The 13,267-nt window shown below is 42.8% G+C and overlaps 1 protein-coding gene across 1 annotated transcript in view; it reads left to right on the top strand.

Annotated features, from left to right (window-relative positions):
• The first annotated feature begins 749 nt into the window (after nt 1-749).
• Nucleotides 750-13,267, top strand: part of ETV5 (ETS variant 5) — a 168,066-nt gene continuing 155,548 nt past the window's right edge. Inside the window, exons 1-2 of the mRNA XM_029606457.1 lie at nt 750-1,168; nt 4,436-4,553. Of these exons, the coding sequence (XP_029462317.1) occupies nt 4,509-4,553 (45 nt within the window). The 5' untranslated portion in view covers nt 750-1,168; nt 4,436-4,508. The remainder of the gene's footprint in view (nt 1,169-4,435; nt 4,554-13,267) is intronic.

Raw genomic sequence — 13,267 nt, 5'->3', positions numbered from 1 at the left:
TTCAGCCAGCAGCGCACAATATATTAAAGACAGGACCAGGGCAAGGGGATTAGGCACCCTAGGCACTTTCTGCCTTGCACCTGCCCCCCCCCCCCCCCCCCTGCTGCCCCAACCCAGTTTTGCCACCCGGCCCAGGTCGCGCTACCACCTCCATTAGGGGGCATGGGTTATGTAGGGCTGTTAGTGGCGGTGCTGTAGTGGCAAAGAGGAGTGCCACCCCCATTGCCAAATCTCCACTTCTCTTTGGCACCACCACTTGCCGCTCCACATGGCTTATGCTCCCTAATGGTCAGCACCCTAGGCTCAGGCCTAGTTTGCCTAGTGTTTCCGCTGGCCCTGATTAAAGAAATGCAAATATTATGCACTATTCTTATTAAGTATGGAAGATACTAGAGGGGCCTCTGCAAAAAAAAAAAAAAAATCCATTCCCACTTTCCAAATCCACCCATAGAACACCTAAAGACTTGCCCAATCCCAGCCCGTGATTTCTCTTTCCTCACAATTGAATTGTTCACATACAGCAGTAGAACCCCACGTTTTAGACTAACCCAACCAAAGAAAATCTGATAACGTTTCTTAAATTGGCAACATTAAATCTGAGGGGATGAAATTTTTTGGTTTTTGTTTTGTTTTTTTTAATAAGAAAAGGTAGATCTGATCCGATTTCCTTTTTTGCAGGCAAAACTTCATAGTAACCCTATTCCATATAACATGTCACTCATTGACGGCATATTTATGAATGAAATACTCCCCGCATAAATTATGCAGATTAGTTTACAAATTGCTGGCGGGTAAAAGCCAAGACGTTGTGACGCTCATCAACCCATTTGGAGCAAACGAACACGGGAGACTAGGAAGATCCTCAAGCTAGCGGACTGAAGAGTGGGGAAAACAAGTTGTGATTGACAGGGCTCGGGGAGCCGCAGGCCAATGGCGGGATGGGGAGGCGGAGAGAAAGCCTGAGGGGGCTCATTGAGAAAAGCTGAGCCTCGCGATCCGTGGTGGTGGTGTTGGGTGTACGCGCGCTGTGACGGTTGTGCTACTGGCATAGAATTGTTCTGCGTTCTAGCAGGGCTTCGGAGTTTTCGGTTCGCTCCGGCCGCGGTTGTGTTTGGATTGTACCGGGACTGCGACGGAGCTGGAAATACGTGGTTTCTTGTTGCGAAAGGTGAGCGTGTTGCAGGCGTTCTGGCTCCTCTGCCTTATATCTCGAAATTCTGAATGGATTAAACTGGGGAGACTCGAACTGGCACTTTTCGTTGCCCAGAAATGGCTGTTTAGTTTGGTGTTCTGTAGAGAGAGAGAACCAGATTAAGAAATGTCTGGTATTGATTTGTGGGCGAGTAAAGTGCTGATGAACTTGCTTTGATAGCTCGCTATCTGTCGTTTTGTTTTTTGTTTTTCTTTCCCCTGCCGGGCCAGCGTTGGTTCTGGAAATCGGGGTAGTTAGCATGGCGCAGAGTGCTGTTTTCGTTTGTTAGAAAATAATACTTAGGTTCTGTTACCTTTCGTATGACAGGCGGTGTTGAGATTGCGTTTCTATAGATGTGATAGGCGACTGAAGATTCCGAGTGACGTATGTGTGTGAGCATTGAATGACATATGTTTAATGGAATGGGTTTTCTTGCTATAGTAGGCGATCTGCCTAGATGCATTTTGATTCTCCATGGTTGGCTGAAATAATGTTTCTCGAATCTAGCTGCTAATCTGTTTGGGTCAGTTATAGTCTGTGCCATGATGGATGTGAAATGAATAGGCCTGGCATATATTATAGTAACATAGTAAATGGTGGCAGAAAAAGACACAAATGGCCCATCTAGTCCTAGGGTTTTATTAGTATCCTAGGGATCCTTTGTGTTTATCCTACTAATGCCTTTTTTGAATTCCGGTACTTTTTTTGTTTTCCTTCCATTTAAAGGGCTTTCCACACCCCCATATCCGTGAACATTTTGGAAAAAACGGTCAATTTTGTTCCTTACAAGGAATTTTGCTTAGTGCATGGTCTGATTCTTGTAAAGGTGGCAGTACACTTAACGTTGTTACCGTATTTGACATTACAACAGTGTCTGTATATATATTTGTAAAGAAATTTGTTGGATATGGTAAACAGTTAATAGGTTTTTGTTATGCATGGAGAAGTATTGCTTTGGATGACAAAGATTGGGGTGTTTTTGTTTTTGTTTTTTTTTACACTCTGCATAACATAGTTTAAGTTGTGTAGCCTAGATAGTATAAATATATACCAACTCTGACCGCATTTGGTTCCAGGTTAATTTCTCAAGGGATTAGGAAGTGTGTGTATTCGCAAAACGAGTTTTTCCCTAAAACGGGTAGTGGATTAGGAGGGATGGAGCACTTCTATAGGAGTTTCAGGAGTGGGAGAGCATAAGACTGTGCCCTGTTTTGGGTATCTAGTTACAGTCTACCTGAGGTTGCTATAAAAAAAACAAACAATATAGGGGGGGAGGTTATTTTTCTTTTTTACTCTTGTGGGCTAAACCTTTTTGGGACACCTAGAAAGAAAAGAGATTTGGAAGTAGTTGAACATCAAATAACTAAAGCCATTTTATTTATTTATTTTTTGTAATTAATTTGGTTCAAAGTAGTGTGTTGAATGTAGTTTAATGTATCTTTATTATATGGTTTCAGAGCTGTTAAAATAAAATGATTATAAACTAAAATGTATTTTGGAGCAGTTGATAGGTTTGTGTGTGTTATTTTCTAGGATGGTATGAGACTTCTGGTATGTGTTTTTCTTCTCTTCCTCTTTCTAGTATTCACCAGTGTTTTCTCTGTATAAACAATGGTAGCATAATTGAATTTGGAAACAAACACTTCTCTCTAATCAGGTTTGAAAGGTAAACCAAACCAAACCAATTAGCTTTCTGGACTGCAGCAGCAATTTGTATATCCCCTTTTAAAATCTGTTTTAAGCTTTAAAGTTTTGGTAATATAAAAAAAATACTTGTTAATCTGCTCCTGATAAAATGAGACATTTTAATTTTTTTGTATGTCTTTTTTTGTATTTTTTTTGGTAATAGGTTAAGTAAAATTATATATAGTAATCACCTGTTTTGTTACATTGAAATAGATTTTCAGTAAGGTAGGAGACTGTCTTCTTTCATCGGGTTTTGGTGCATGTTTAATTTTCTTTGAAAAAAAAAATTGGTTTCCTATTTCTTGTTGGGATGCAAGAGAAACTTTCAAGAGTTGAACTGGGCAGATGCTGAAACTGCCTATAGAGTCAGTGTTGAATTTGGAGCTGAATGTTGAATAGACCTACATTTTTATTTTATTTTTTTTCTCCTCTGTGATTCTTATAAATGAGGTGTTTGCATCATTTTGCCTTACTTTTCATGCAGCAATATTATATTCTTTTTATGGAATAGAGTTGGAAACAAAATTTTTCTTAATCCTTTACAGGAGCAACCTGTTTTCAGAAAAGAAAAGCTTTTCACATAGCCATAGTTGCATATTGTAGTGTTGTGTGTAGAAAAGTGTACGTGTCTTCTAGCATATCAGAAATTGTCTTGTGCCAATCTGTCATAAAGAAGAAAGTTGCCCCTTGGCTGCATCACTGGTATGCAAATTGAGCTCCACCACTCCTTCCTGTACTCTTCAGCTCCACCCCCCCTCGATGCATGGAACTTGACCTCCACCACTCTGTCCAGTCCTAGTCAGACTGTGGCAGGAGACCAGGGAACCTCTGAGAATAAAAGCATTGCTGGCAGGGGGACAGCGTATTTCTCCTCGCCGGCCTGCTCTGAAAGAGAAACACGGCAGTGGGTGGTGCATTTACTCCTCGCCCACCTCCCTGGTGGCAGTGAACATCACAATGCACCCTCCCCTCCCCTCCCTCCCTTCCAGAGCCCCTCACTTACCAGCTTTCATTGACCAAACAGAATGAGAATGGGCACAACAGCCTTGCAGCGCTTGCAGCATGTCCTGCCTCCTCCCTTGCCAGGGCCTGACTGATGGCTTTGAAATATATAGTTCAAAGCACAACACTCTGGCCCTAGCAGGGAATGATGGAATACTCACTGGAGATACTGCAAGGCTGCTGTCCTTCTCCTTCCCCTGCTTTATCAACAGGAGACAGTGAGTGAGGTGTCCTGGTAGAGGCAGGGAGAGAGTGAACCGGGAAACGAATGAACTGGGGATGGAGGGAGTGAACCAGGGAAAGTGAGAGGTTTGTGGGGGAACCAGGGTAACTGAGGTGTTCATGAGGGAAGGGAGGGGGAAACCAGGGTGGGTAGGGGGGGGGGAGTGAAAGAAGGAGAATGAGGGGTTCAAAGGGGCTTTGGAAGGGATAAGGGAAAGAGGAGATGGGGGGGGGGGGTTACTTTTTACAATAATTCCTCATCCTTGGATGGACGTTTACTACTAGTCTGGATATATATGGCCAAAGCTGAGACATTTACCATCTTATTTCTAGATCTACACAAGAAGGCTGTATTAGCAAGTGTTCAGTGCGGAAAGTTTCCAAGGTGATACTTCACTGAAGTACAATGGATGGCTTTTATGACCAGCAAGTTCCCTTCATGATCCAAGGGGTGAGTGTTGTGATAAACATATTCTTTAAGTGCTTTTTCTTAGTGTCCAGTCAGATGAATCCAGAGCAAGTGGGTTACGCACCTCTGCCAGCAGATGGCGACGGAGCAGACTGATGTCACAGTATATATACCCCTGCAGTGACGTCAGCCTGTCGGGGTTCTCCATCTCCAGCAGATGGTGGACGTGCATCTCCCTACTGGGGATTGCTTCAATTTGAACAAGGAGAAATAAGGAAAATAAATTTGGCCCACTGCCCTGCGGTGATACCAAATGGTCGCTCTCCCAGTTGAGAATTCCTGAGTTGATTTCTGTGGTTCCTCAGATGAGTGCCTTGGATCGGTAGCTCGTTTTTTTAGCCAGCATGGACTTGGCTATTAAGCAGCTGAAAGGCAGCGGGTACAGGAAGTCGAGCATGGCGGTGACTGCAAATGCTCTCTTCCCCCCCCCTGCAGCTGGAGACAGTCTCTATACTCAGCAGTTAAGGCTGAGCTCAGGTAAGTTTAAAAAAAAAAAAAATCCAGAGAAGGAGGAGGTGGCTTTTTTGGTGTAGGGCTTCCTCCTTCCCCCTGTCTCTGTGCTCGACATGCTATTCTGACATTCATCCCACTCTGTGGGAGGTCGAGGGATGTGGGCAGCCTGGCGGGTTGAGTAGCCTCTGTAGGCTAGGCCATGCTCTGAGGCTTTTTCGCCGCACGCTGCGTGGTAAGCCTCAACAAAGTTTTGCACACTTTCTTTAAGCTGCTCTCTACAGGATTGTCTGTTCAGTGTGTGCGTCTAGCTATGTGTCCAGGTTGTGCGTTCAGTTTTTGGGTGCTTAGTCGGGCCTAGTAGTCTGTGTCCAAGTTAAGCGGCGCTTTAGTGGCCATCTGCTTACCTGTGTGCGCAAGTTGAGAGTTGCTGTGCGCTTAAGCTTTTACGGAGCCTAGCCTAGGGATGCCTAGGTGTGGGACACCTAATTTTTGGACTCCTTAAAAAGAAAAAAAAAAAAAAAAAGCTACGCGCACACCTTCGGTTGCTGATCAGCGTGCTGCCGGTTTAATGGCGCCTGTATCCAAGAAACCTAAGCGCCTTTCTCTTTGCGCTGCATGTCCTATTTGGGCATCTCAGCCAGGAATGCCTGCTGACTTGTGCCAGTGCTGTTTGGAGGTTCAGGGAGAACTATCTTCCTCTGATTTCACTAGCTGGATGTAGGCCTGGGTACAGATGTTTCAAGTGGGGCGCCCGATTTTGGAACTCCCCTAACTGGTTCTTCAGCAGGGGAAGGTAGCTCAGTGAATACACCTCAGGTAACTCCTGGTCTGGATACGTCTACATCTTCATGGGTAGAATTTTTCCAGGGATTGTAATCCTTTCTTCAGGCGCAGACCTCTGCCCTGCCAATGCTCCCAGAGCAGAGTTGCAGGTGAGAACTTTTGCCTGGATCTACTGTTAAGCATCTGAGTACTCGAAGAACGGCAACGGGACTGTCCAATAGAGAAACGGATGGCACGGATGATGACGCCGATACTGACTGTCTTGAGGATGGTGAAATTCCTCCGGTGTTAGAATTGTATGCTACAGTTCCTCCATAGAGATTAACTGCAGGCCCTGATTTCCCAGACTTTGAATATGCTGGGAGTACCAAGAGCCAACAAGTGTCTCAGAAATAGATCAACTTTATGGAATGGGATGAACTATATCGCCAGATGAACTCAGCCTTGCATGTAGCAGGAAAAGGCAATGTAAGAGCAGACTTTCTCAGCAGGGAGAGACTGGATCCAGGAGAATGGGCGCTATCACGAGGCATTTTAGCTGATTCTAGGTTGCTGGGGCCTGCCATTTCTAGACCTGCTGGCATCTTCTCGCAGTGCAAAAATTCTGTGATTCTTCAGTTACAGGAGAGATCAGAAGTTGTTAGGGATTAATGCCTTGGTGCAGGAGTGGCTGGAAGACAGGTTGCTGTAAGCCTTTTCTCCATGGCCCATGTTGGGAAGATTAGTCTGGAGGATCAAGTGCCACAGAGGGATGGTGCTTTTGGCTGCTCCAGATTGGTCCAGGAGATCGTGGTATGCGGATCTGAGGCAGCTCCTGGCAGAATTGCCCCTTCTACTTCCGGCGCACAGGGATTTGTTGTGGTAAGGTCCTGTTCTTCAAAAGATCAGCCTTGATTTTGTCTTATGATATGGCACTTGAAAAGGCTCACTTGCTGAAACGTGGATACTCTGGCATTGATTTCCACTGTGCTAAGAGCTAGGACGTTCTCCACTTCCTTGGCCTCTGTGCGGGTTTGGCAAGTGTTTGAGGCCTGGTGTGAGGATCGAGGTGATCTTCCTTGTTTGGTCAAGATCCCACTCATTTCGGAATTTTTGCAGGATGGTTTGAATAAAGGCTTGCCCTTAATTCCTTAAAGGTATAAGTAGTGGCTCTCGCCTGTTTCAGAGGCCAAGTGAATGGTGGATCCTTGTCGGCTCATCCCGATGTGGCCCGTATTTTGAAAGGAGTGAAATATCTTCATCCTCCTTTGTGGTTTCCAGTGCCCTTATGGAGTCTTAATTTGGTATTGGATTTCTTAGTAGGCCCTATGTTTAGCCGATGTGTAACCTGAACTCGCAGTTTCTGACCTTGAAAACTGGGTTTCTTGTGGCAATTTTTTCTGTGCAAGGGTTTCTGAACTGCAGGTCTTGTCTTGCCGGGAGCCATTCCTCTGGGTGATTCCAGGGGCGGTACAACTGAATACTGTTCCTTCTTTTCTACCGAAGGTGGTCACTAATTTTCACTTGAATCAGTCCATCTCCCTGCCATCTATGAATAGAGAGAGATGGAGAGGAGTATCATCTGTTGCAACCCTTGGATGTCAAGTGACATATTGTTAAGTATCTGGAGGTTACCAAACCTTTATGGAATCGAATTGCCTGGTTTGTCCTTCACGGTGGTACTAGGCAGGGAGAGGCAGCCTCACAGGCTTCAATAGCTCACGGGATTAAGGAGGTAGTCACGGCAGCATACGTTGATGCTGGGGAAACTGTTACCTAGTTAGGTCAGGGCTCATTCCACTAGGGCATAGGCAGTGTCAGGAAGTGAAATTGTCTCCTGTCGACATTTGCTGAGCTGCAACGTGGTCCTCGTTCCACACTTTTTTCCCCCCAGGTATTATCATTTTGGATGTGCAAGCCCAGGAGGATGCAGCCTTTGCACATGTGGTTTTGACTGGACCGCAGGCAGCCTTATCCTCTATTCAGGAGTAGCTTGGGTACATCCCATTTGTTTTGGATTCATCTGACTAGACGCCAAGAAATGAGAAATTACTACTTACTTGAGGATTTCCTTTTTCTTTAGGACAGTCAGATGAATCCAGCTTCCTTCCCTTGGCTGCCAAATGGTTGTATTATGGTCCTCCATGGCTATGTATTATAGGGATTATTGATAAGTTAGTCCATTTCCTAGACTAGTATTAATACATTCTTGTCTGAGCTCAGTGTTGCTTGTTGGCTGAGTATTGAATTGATTATCTGTTTTTTTGTTTTTTTTAAAATTTTTTATTTATTCAATTTTCAGATTTCAAACATTATTGAAACATCATCAAAGTAAATAGGAAGAAACAGAAGTATACCATTCTCAAGTATTTCAATTTCCAGGAGCATAATATCTTCCAAACATTATAAGTAAATGGGAGACCCAGGAAAAATTAGCGGTAATATAAGAAATTTAACCAAATAATATAGACACACGGTTATTTGCCGATACATATTATTTCAAGCCTATACTTCTGGATATTAATCGGAGTGGGAATCTAGATATACACGTAATTGTTCCAATTCGGTAAATACATATCTATTATTATTGTGTACCAGAATACATCGACAAGGATATTTCTGATTATCTGTTTTTAATCAAGTTTTTTGCTAGTCTGTCCACAGTTGCTTTTGAAGAGAATATTGGCAGGTTGATGTCACTGCAGGGGTTTATATACTGTGACGTCAGTTTGCTCCATCTCCATCTGCTGGTAGAGGTATATAACCCACTTATTCTGGATTGATCTGACTGTCTTAAAGAAAAGGAATTTATCAGGTAAATAGTAGTTTCTCAGTATGGTTAATACTTATTTCATAGAATCATGATGGCAGAAAAAGACCATACGGTCCATCCAATCTGCCAATTAATTTAGCATTATAATTCTCATCACTTCCTTAGACTTCCCCTGTAATTATCCCATGCTTTCTTGAATTCAGATACTGGGAGACTGTTCAACATATCCACCACGCTCTCTGTAAAGCAATATTCCCTAAGATTACTCCTGAGTCATGACCCTTCGTTCTAGAGTCTCCTTTCCTCTCTTGTGCATGGAAACCTTTGAGATATTGGAATGTCTCTCTCATATCATATCACCCCTATCTTGCCTTCTCTCTAAGGTATACATGTTTAGATCTTTAAGTCTGTCCCCATATGCTTTAGAATGAAGACCTCTGACTGTTTTAGTAGCCACCCTCTGGATCAACTCCATCCTATTTGTATCCTTTGAAGGTGTGGTCTTCAGAATTGTACACAGTATTCCAAGGGAGGTCTCGCCAGGGACCTGTACAGAGGCACTGTCACCTCCCTTTTTCTGCTGACCATGAGAGAGGGGTTCCTAACATTTTTGGAATCATGGACCCCTTTTCAACCTCCAAACGTTTTTTGCCCTGCCCCCCCTCCCCCCATGTTATATGCAATATATGGAAACATTAGTGAAATAAAGAAATGAAATGCACACCAGAATCAGTCATAATATGTAAAACTTATTAAATGCTTACTGATATACACAGAAATAAATATATATATATATATATATATATATATATATATATATATATATATATATGGGACATCTCATCAGCGTGGACAGGAATAAATAGGCTGACTAGATGGGAGGATTGGTCTTTTCTGCTGTCATTTAATATGTTGCCAATGAGATGACTCTCTCATTGCTTTCAAAACTAAGATATCTGGTTGGATTGATGAAAGCCATAACCTTAGATGGTATACACCCCAGAGTTCTGAAGGCACTAAAAAATGAGATTTCAGACCTATTAGTAAAAATTTGTAACCTATCATTAAAATCATCCATTGTACCTGAAGACTGGAGGATAGCTAATGTAACCCCAATATTTAAAAAGGGCTCCAGGGGCGATCCGGGAAACTACAGACCGGTTAGCCTGACTTCAGTGCCAGGAAAAATAGTGGAAAGTGTTCTAAACATCAAAATCACAGAACATATAGAAAGACATGGTTTAATGGAACAAAGTCAGCATGGCTTTACCCAAGGCAAGTCTTGCCTCACAAATCTGCTTCACTTTTTTGAAGGAGTTAATAAACATGTGGATAAAGGTGAACTGGTAGATGTAGTGTACTTGGATTTTCAGAAGGCGTTTGACAAAGTTCCTCATGAGAGGCTTCTAGGAAAAGTAAAAAGTCATGGGATAGGTGGCGATGTCCTTTCGTGGATTGCAAACTGGCTAAAAGACAGGAACCAGAGAGTGAGGATTAAATGGACAATTTTCTCAGTGGAAGGGAGTGGGCAGTGGAGTGCTTCAGGGATCTGTATTGGGACCCTTTTCAATATATTTATAAATGATCTGGAAAGAAATAAGACAAGTGAGGTAAACAAATTTGCAGATGATACAAAATTGTTCAGAGTAGTTAAATCACAAGCAGATTGTGATAAATTGCAGGAAGACCTTGTGAGACTGGAAAATTGGGCATCAAAATGGCAGATGAAATTTAATGTGGATAAGTGCAAGGTGATGCATATAGGGAAAAATAACCCATGCCATAGTTAAACAATGTTAGGTTCCATATTAGGTGCTACAACCCAAGAAAGAGATCTAGGCATCATAGTGGATAACACATTGAAATCGTCATTTCAGTGTGCTGTGACAGTCAAAAAAGCAAACAATGTTGGGAATTATTAGAAAGGGAATGGTGAATAAAACGGAAAATGTCATAATGCCTTTGTATCTCTCCATGGTGAGACCGCATCTTGAATACTGTGTACAATTCTGGTCGCCGCATCTCAAAAAAGATACAATTGCGATGGAGAAAGTACAGAGAAGGGCTACCAAAATGATAAGGGGAATGGAACAGCTCCCCTATGAGGAAAGACTAAAGTGGTTAGGACTTCTCAGCTTGGAGAAGAGACGGCTGAGGGGGGAGATATGATAAAGGTGTTTAAAATCATGAGAGGTCTAGAACAGGTAGATGTGAATCAGTTATTTACTCTTTTGGATAATAGACTAGAGGGCACTCCATGAAGTTAGCATGTGGCACATTTAAAACTAATCGGAGAAAGTTCTTTTTTACTCAATGCACAATTAAACTCTGGAATTTGTTGCCAGAGGATGTGGTTAGTGCAGTTAGTATAGCTGTGTTTAAAAAAGGATTGGATAAGTTCTTGGAGGAGAAGTCCATTACCTGCTATTAAGTTCACTTAGAGAATAGCCACTGCCATTAGCAATGATAACATGGAATACACTTAGTTTTTGGGTACTTGCCCGGTTCTTATGGCCTGGATTGGCCACTGTTGGAAACAGGATGCTGGGCTTGATGGACCCTTGGTCTGACCCAGTATGACATGTTCTTATTGTTGCATGGGTGGGCACTGACGTGCTAAAAAGAAAATCCTCCTGCATCTCTCACTTTAATACCTGATGAATGTGAGAAGATTTGCAAAGTCAGTAGGGTCATCCATTTGCAGGGCATAGTAATGACTTTTGCATATTCATGATATCAGCTGCTTTTCACCTGGTCAGCCATTTCTTCTATCCTGCGTTGAAGTGTGCTGTCTGACAGCCATCTTAAATTTATTAGCTTGCAGGCCTTCTCTCCTAGTATGTTTCACACCCTTTCCTTTCCAGCTGCTAGTAATAGCCTTACTTGGCTGGGGAAGAGTTTTCTTTGCTTTGCAATCAGTAACAACACCCAATAAGATACTTCAAAGCCCGTGCACTGTCCTATCCTGTGGCTGTTTTTATTTCTAAATGTGTATGAAGGTTAGCTGGCTTCAGCTTTCGTTTGACAGAACATCGTAGCACGAGACATATACTGATCGTGGCTCTTTTTCAGTACCAATCCAAGTAAATCTCAACTCCTGTATTTTCACATTTTTCGCCTGCCTTGCTTCTGCTGCAAAGTGTCCCTTGACATTTCACTATCTCTTGGTTCATTTTCACCAGTTTTTTCTTGAATGAGTCAGTGTTTTTTTAATTCACTGCTCTATATATGTTCCTTTCCTGGGCACACCACCTGTGCGTGGAGTTTTGTGTAATAGTAACTGTGTAGCTACTGCTGAATTAAACTGAAATTCCAGAAAATAACTATTTTCCTTGGTTCCATTTATATTGTAATTATTTAATCTCACAAGAAAAATACAAGGCCCTTTTCTCTCCCAACACCATCTTAGGTCCTCCCCTTTCCCACAGCTCCATCTTAGGTCTTTTCCTGCTCTCGCCCACCTCCTTTCTAGGACCTTTTCTAATTGAATGTCCTTTTTCATGTAAAATCTAAGTATAGCTTTCTGAGGTAAAAATATCACTTCAGTAACATGTGTATTATATTTATATGCAGTGCTGTGATGCCAACCAGAAAACATTGCAAAATAGCAAAAAAAGACAGTTGGAATGCATGTTAGGCCTATTGTAATGCACGTTGAACGTTGGCTTGGCCATCAGAAAGCCATGAGCACACTCAGTCACAATATAGTAAACCTCTCATACCAAAACAGTAAAAATCCTACCTATGAAAAAGGCAACACTGCAGATATTACACTGGGTCCAAACACCAGCACATCTTATATACCTCCTATAAGAAAAACAGAACTAGCCAAGCTGCTATAGATCCCTCCACAGAAGCTGCATGCCAGCAGAAGACTTCATCTTGGTCATACACGCAGAACACACACTCTCACCAAATACAGAATAAGAAGGTAACATGTAGACACAAACTGAACTGGAAATCATGGCAAACTAGACCGTATGTAGTGCGAAAATGGAAGAACAGAAACATTACCGTTCCTCATATACCAGAAAATAGAAATCATAATAGAAAACCATCTTATAAAAATTAGAATTTCAGAACAGCTGATGAACAGAATATCCTTAAACTCCAGTTTTTTTTTTTTTAAAAATTTTTTCCCCAAAACACCAACAAAATATTTCCTAACAGCAGATCCCATCAAACACCAGCAAATAATTAAAGTTAATAAAGATACAAAAATTCCCCCACTCTCCATCCCTGGGACTTTGTTTCAATTCACCTTCACATTGTCACTCTCAGCCCCCTCTCCCCCTGCCAAGTCCTTAGCAGTCTCCTGCCTGATTCACCTCACCTACAGCCCCTTTCCAAATGCAGCTCCCTTTCTTGGCCCCTTTGAGTGCCTTCCCTTCTGTTTTCTGTCTCCATCCTCCTCCATTCTGCCTTTCCCCATGGTCCATTTCTCCTGCCTCCCCCCTTTCCCCTTGTGTCCTTGTCTTTCTCCACACTTCACCCATGGCCCTTCCTTCTGCCCAGCTTCTCCCCACTCATTGCCACTTGCTGAATGCTGCCCCCTTTAGTTCTCTGACCTGTCCTCTCCCCATGACCTCTTTCCTTTTGCCTGCTTTCCTTTTCCTGTGGGCCCCCTTCCAACTTCAACAGTACCTTCCCATGGACTCTGCCTCTCCCTCCTCCTCTGTATGCTTCTTAATGTTGGAATTGTAGGTGC

The sequence above is a fragment of the Rhinatrema bivittatum genome, chromosome 6 (genome assembly GCF_901001135.1).
Source record: "Rhinatrema bivittatum chromosome 6, aRhiBiv1.1, whole genome shotgun sequence".
Taxonomy (NCBI): Eukaryota; Metazoa; Chordata; class Amphibia; order Gymnophiona; family Rhinatrematidae; genus Rhinatrema; species Rhinatrema bivittatum.
The sequence above is the reverse complement of the archived record's forward strand: the minus strand, read 5'-3'. Positions and strand labels throughout refer to the sequence as shown.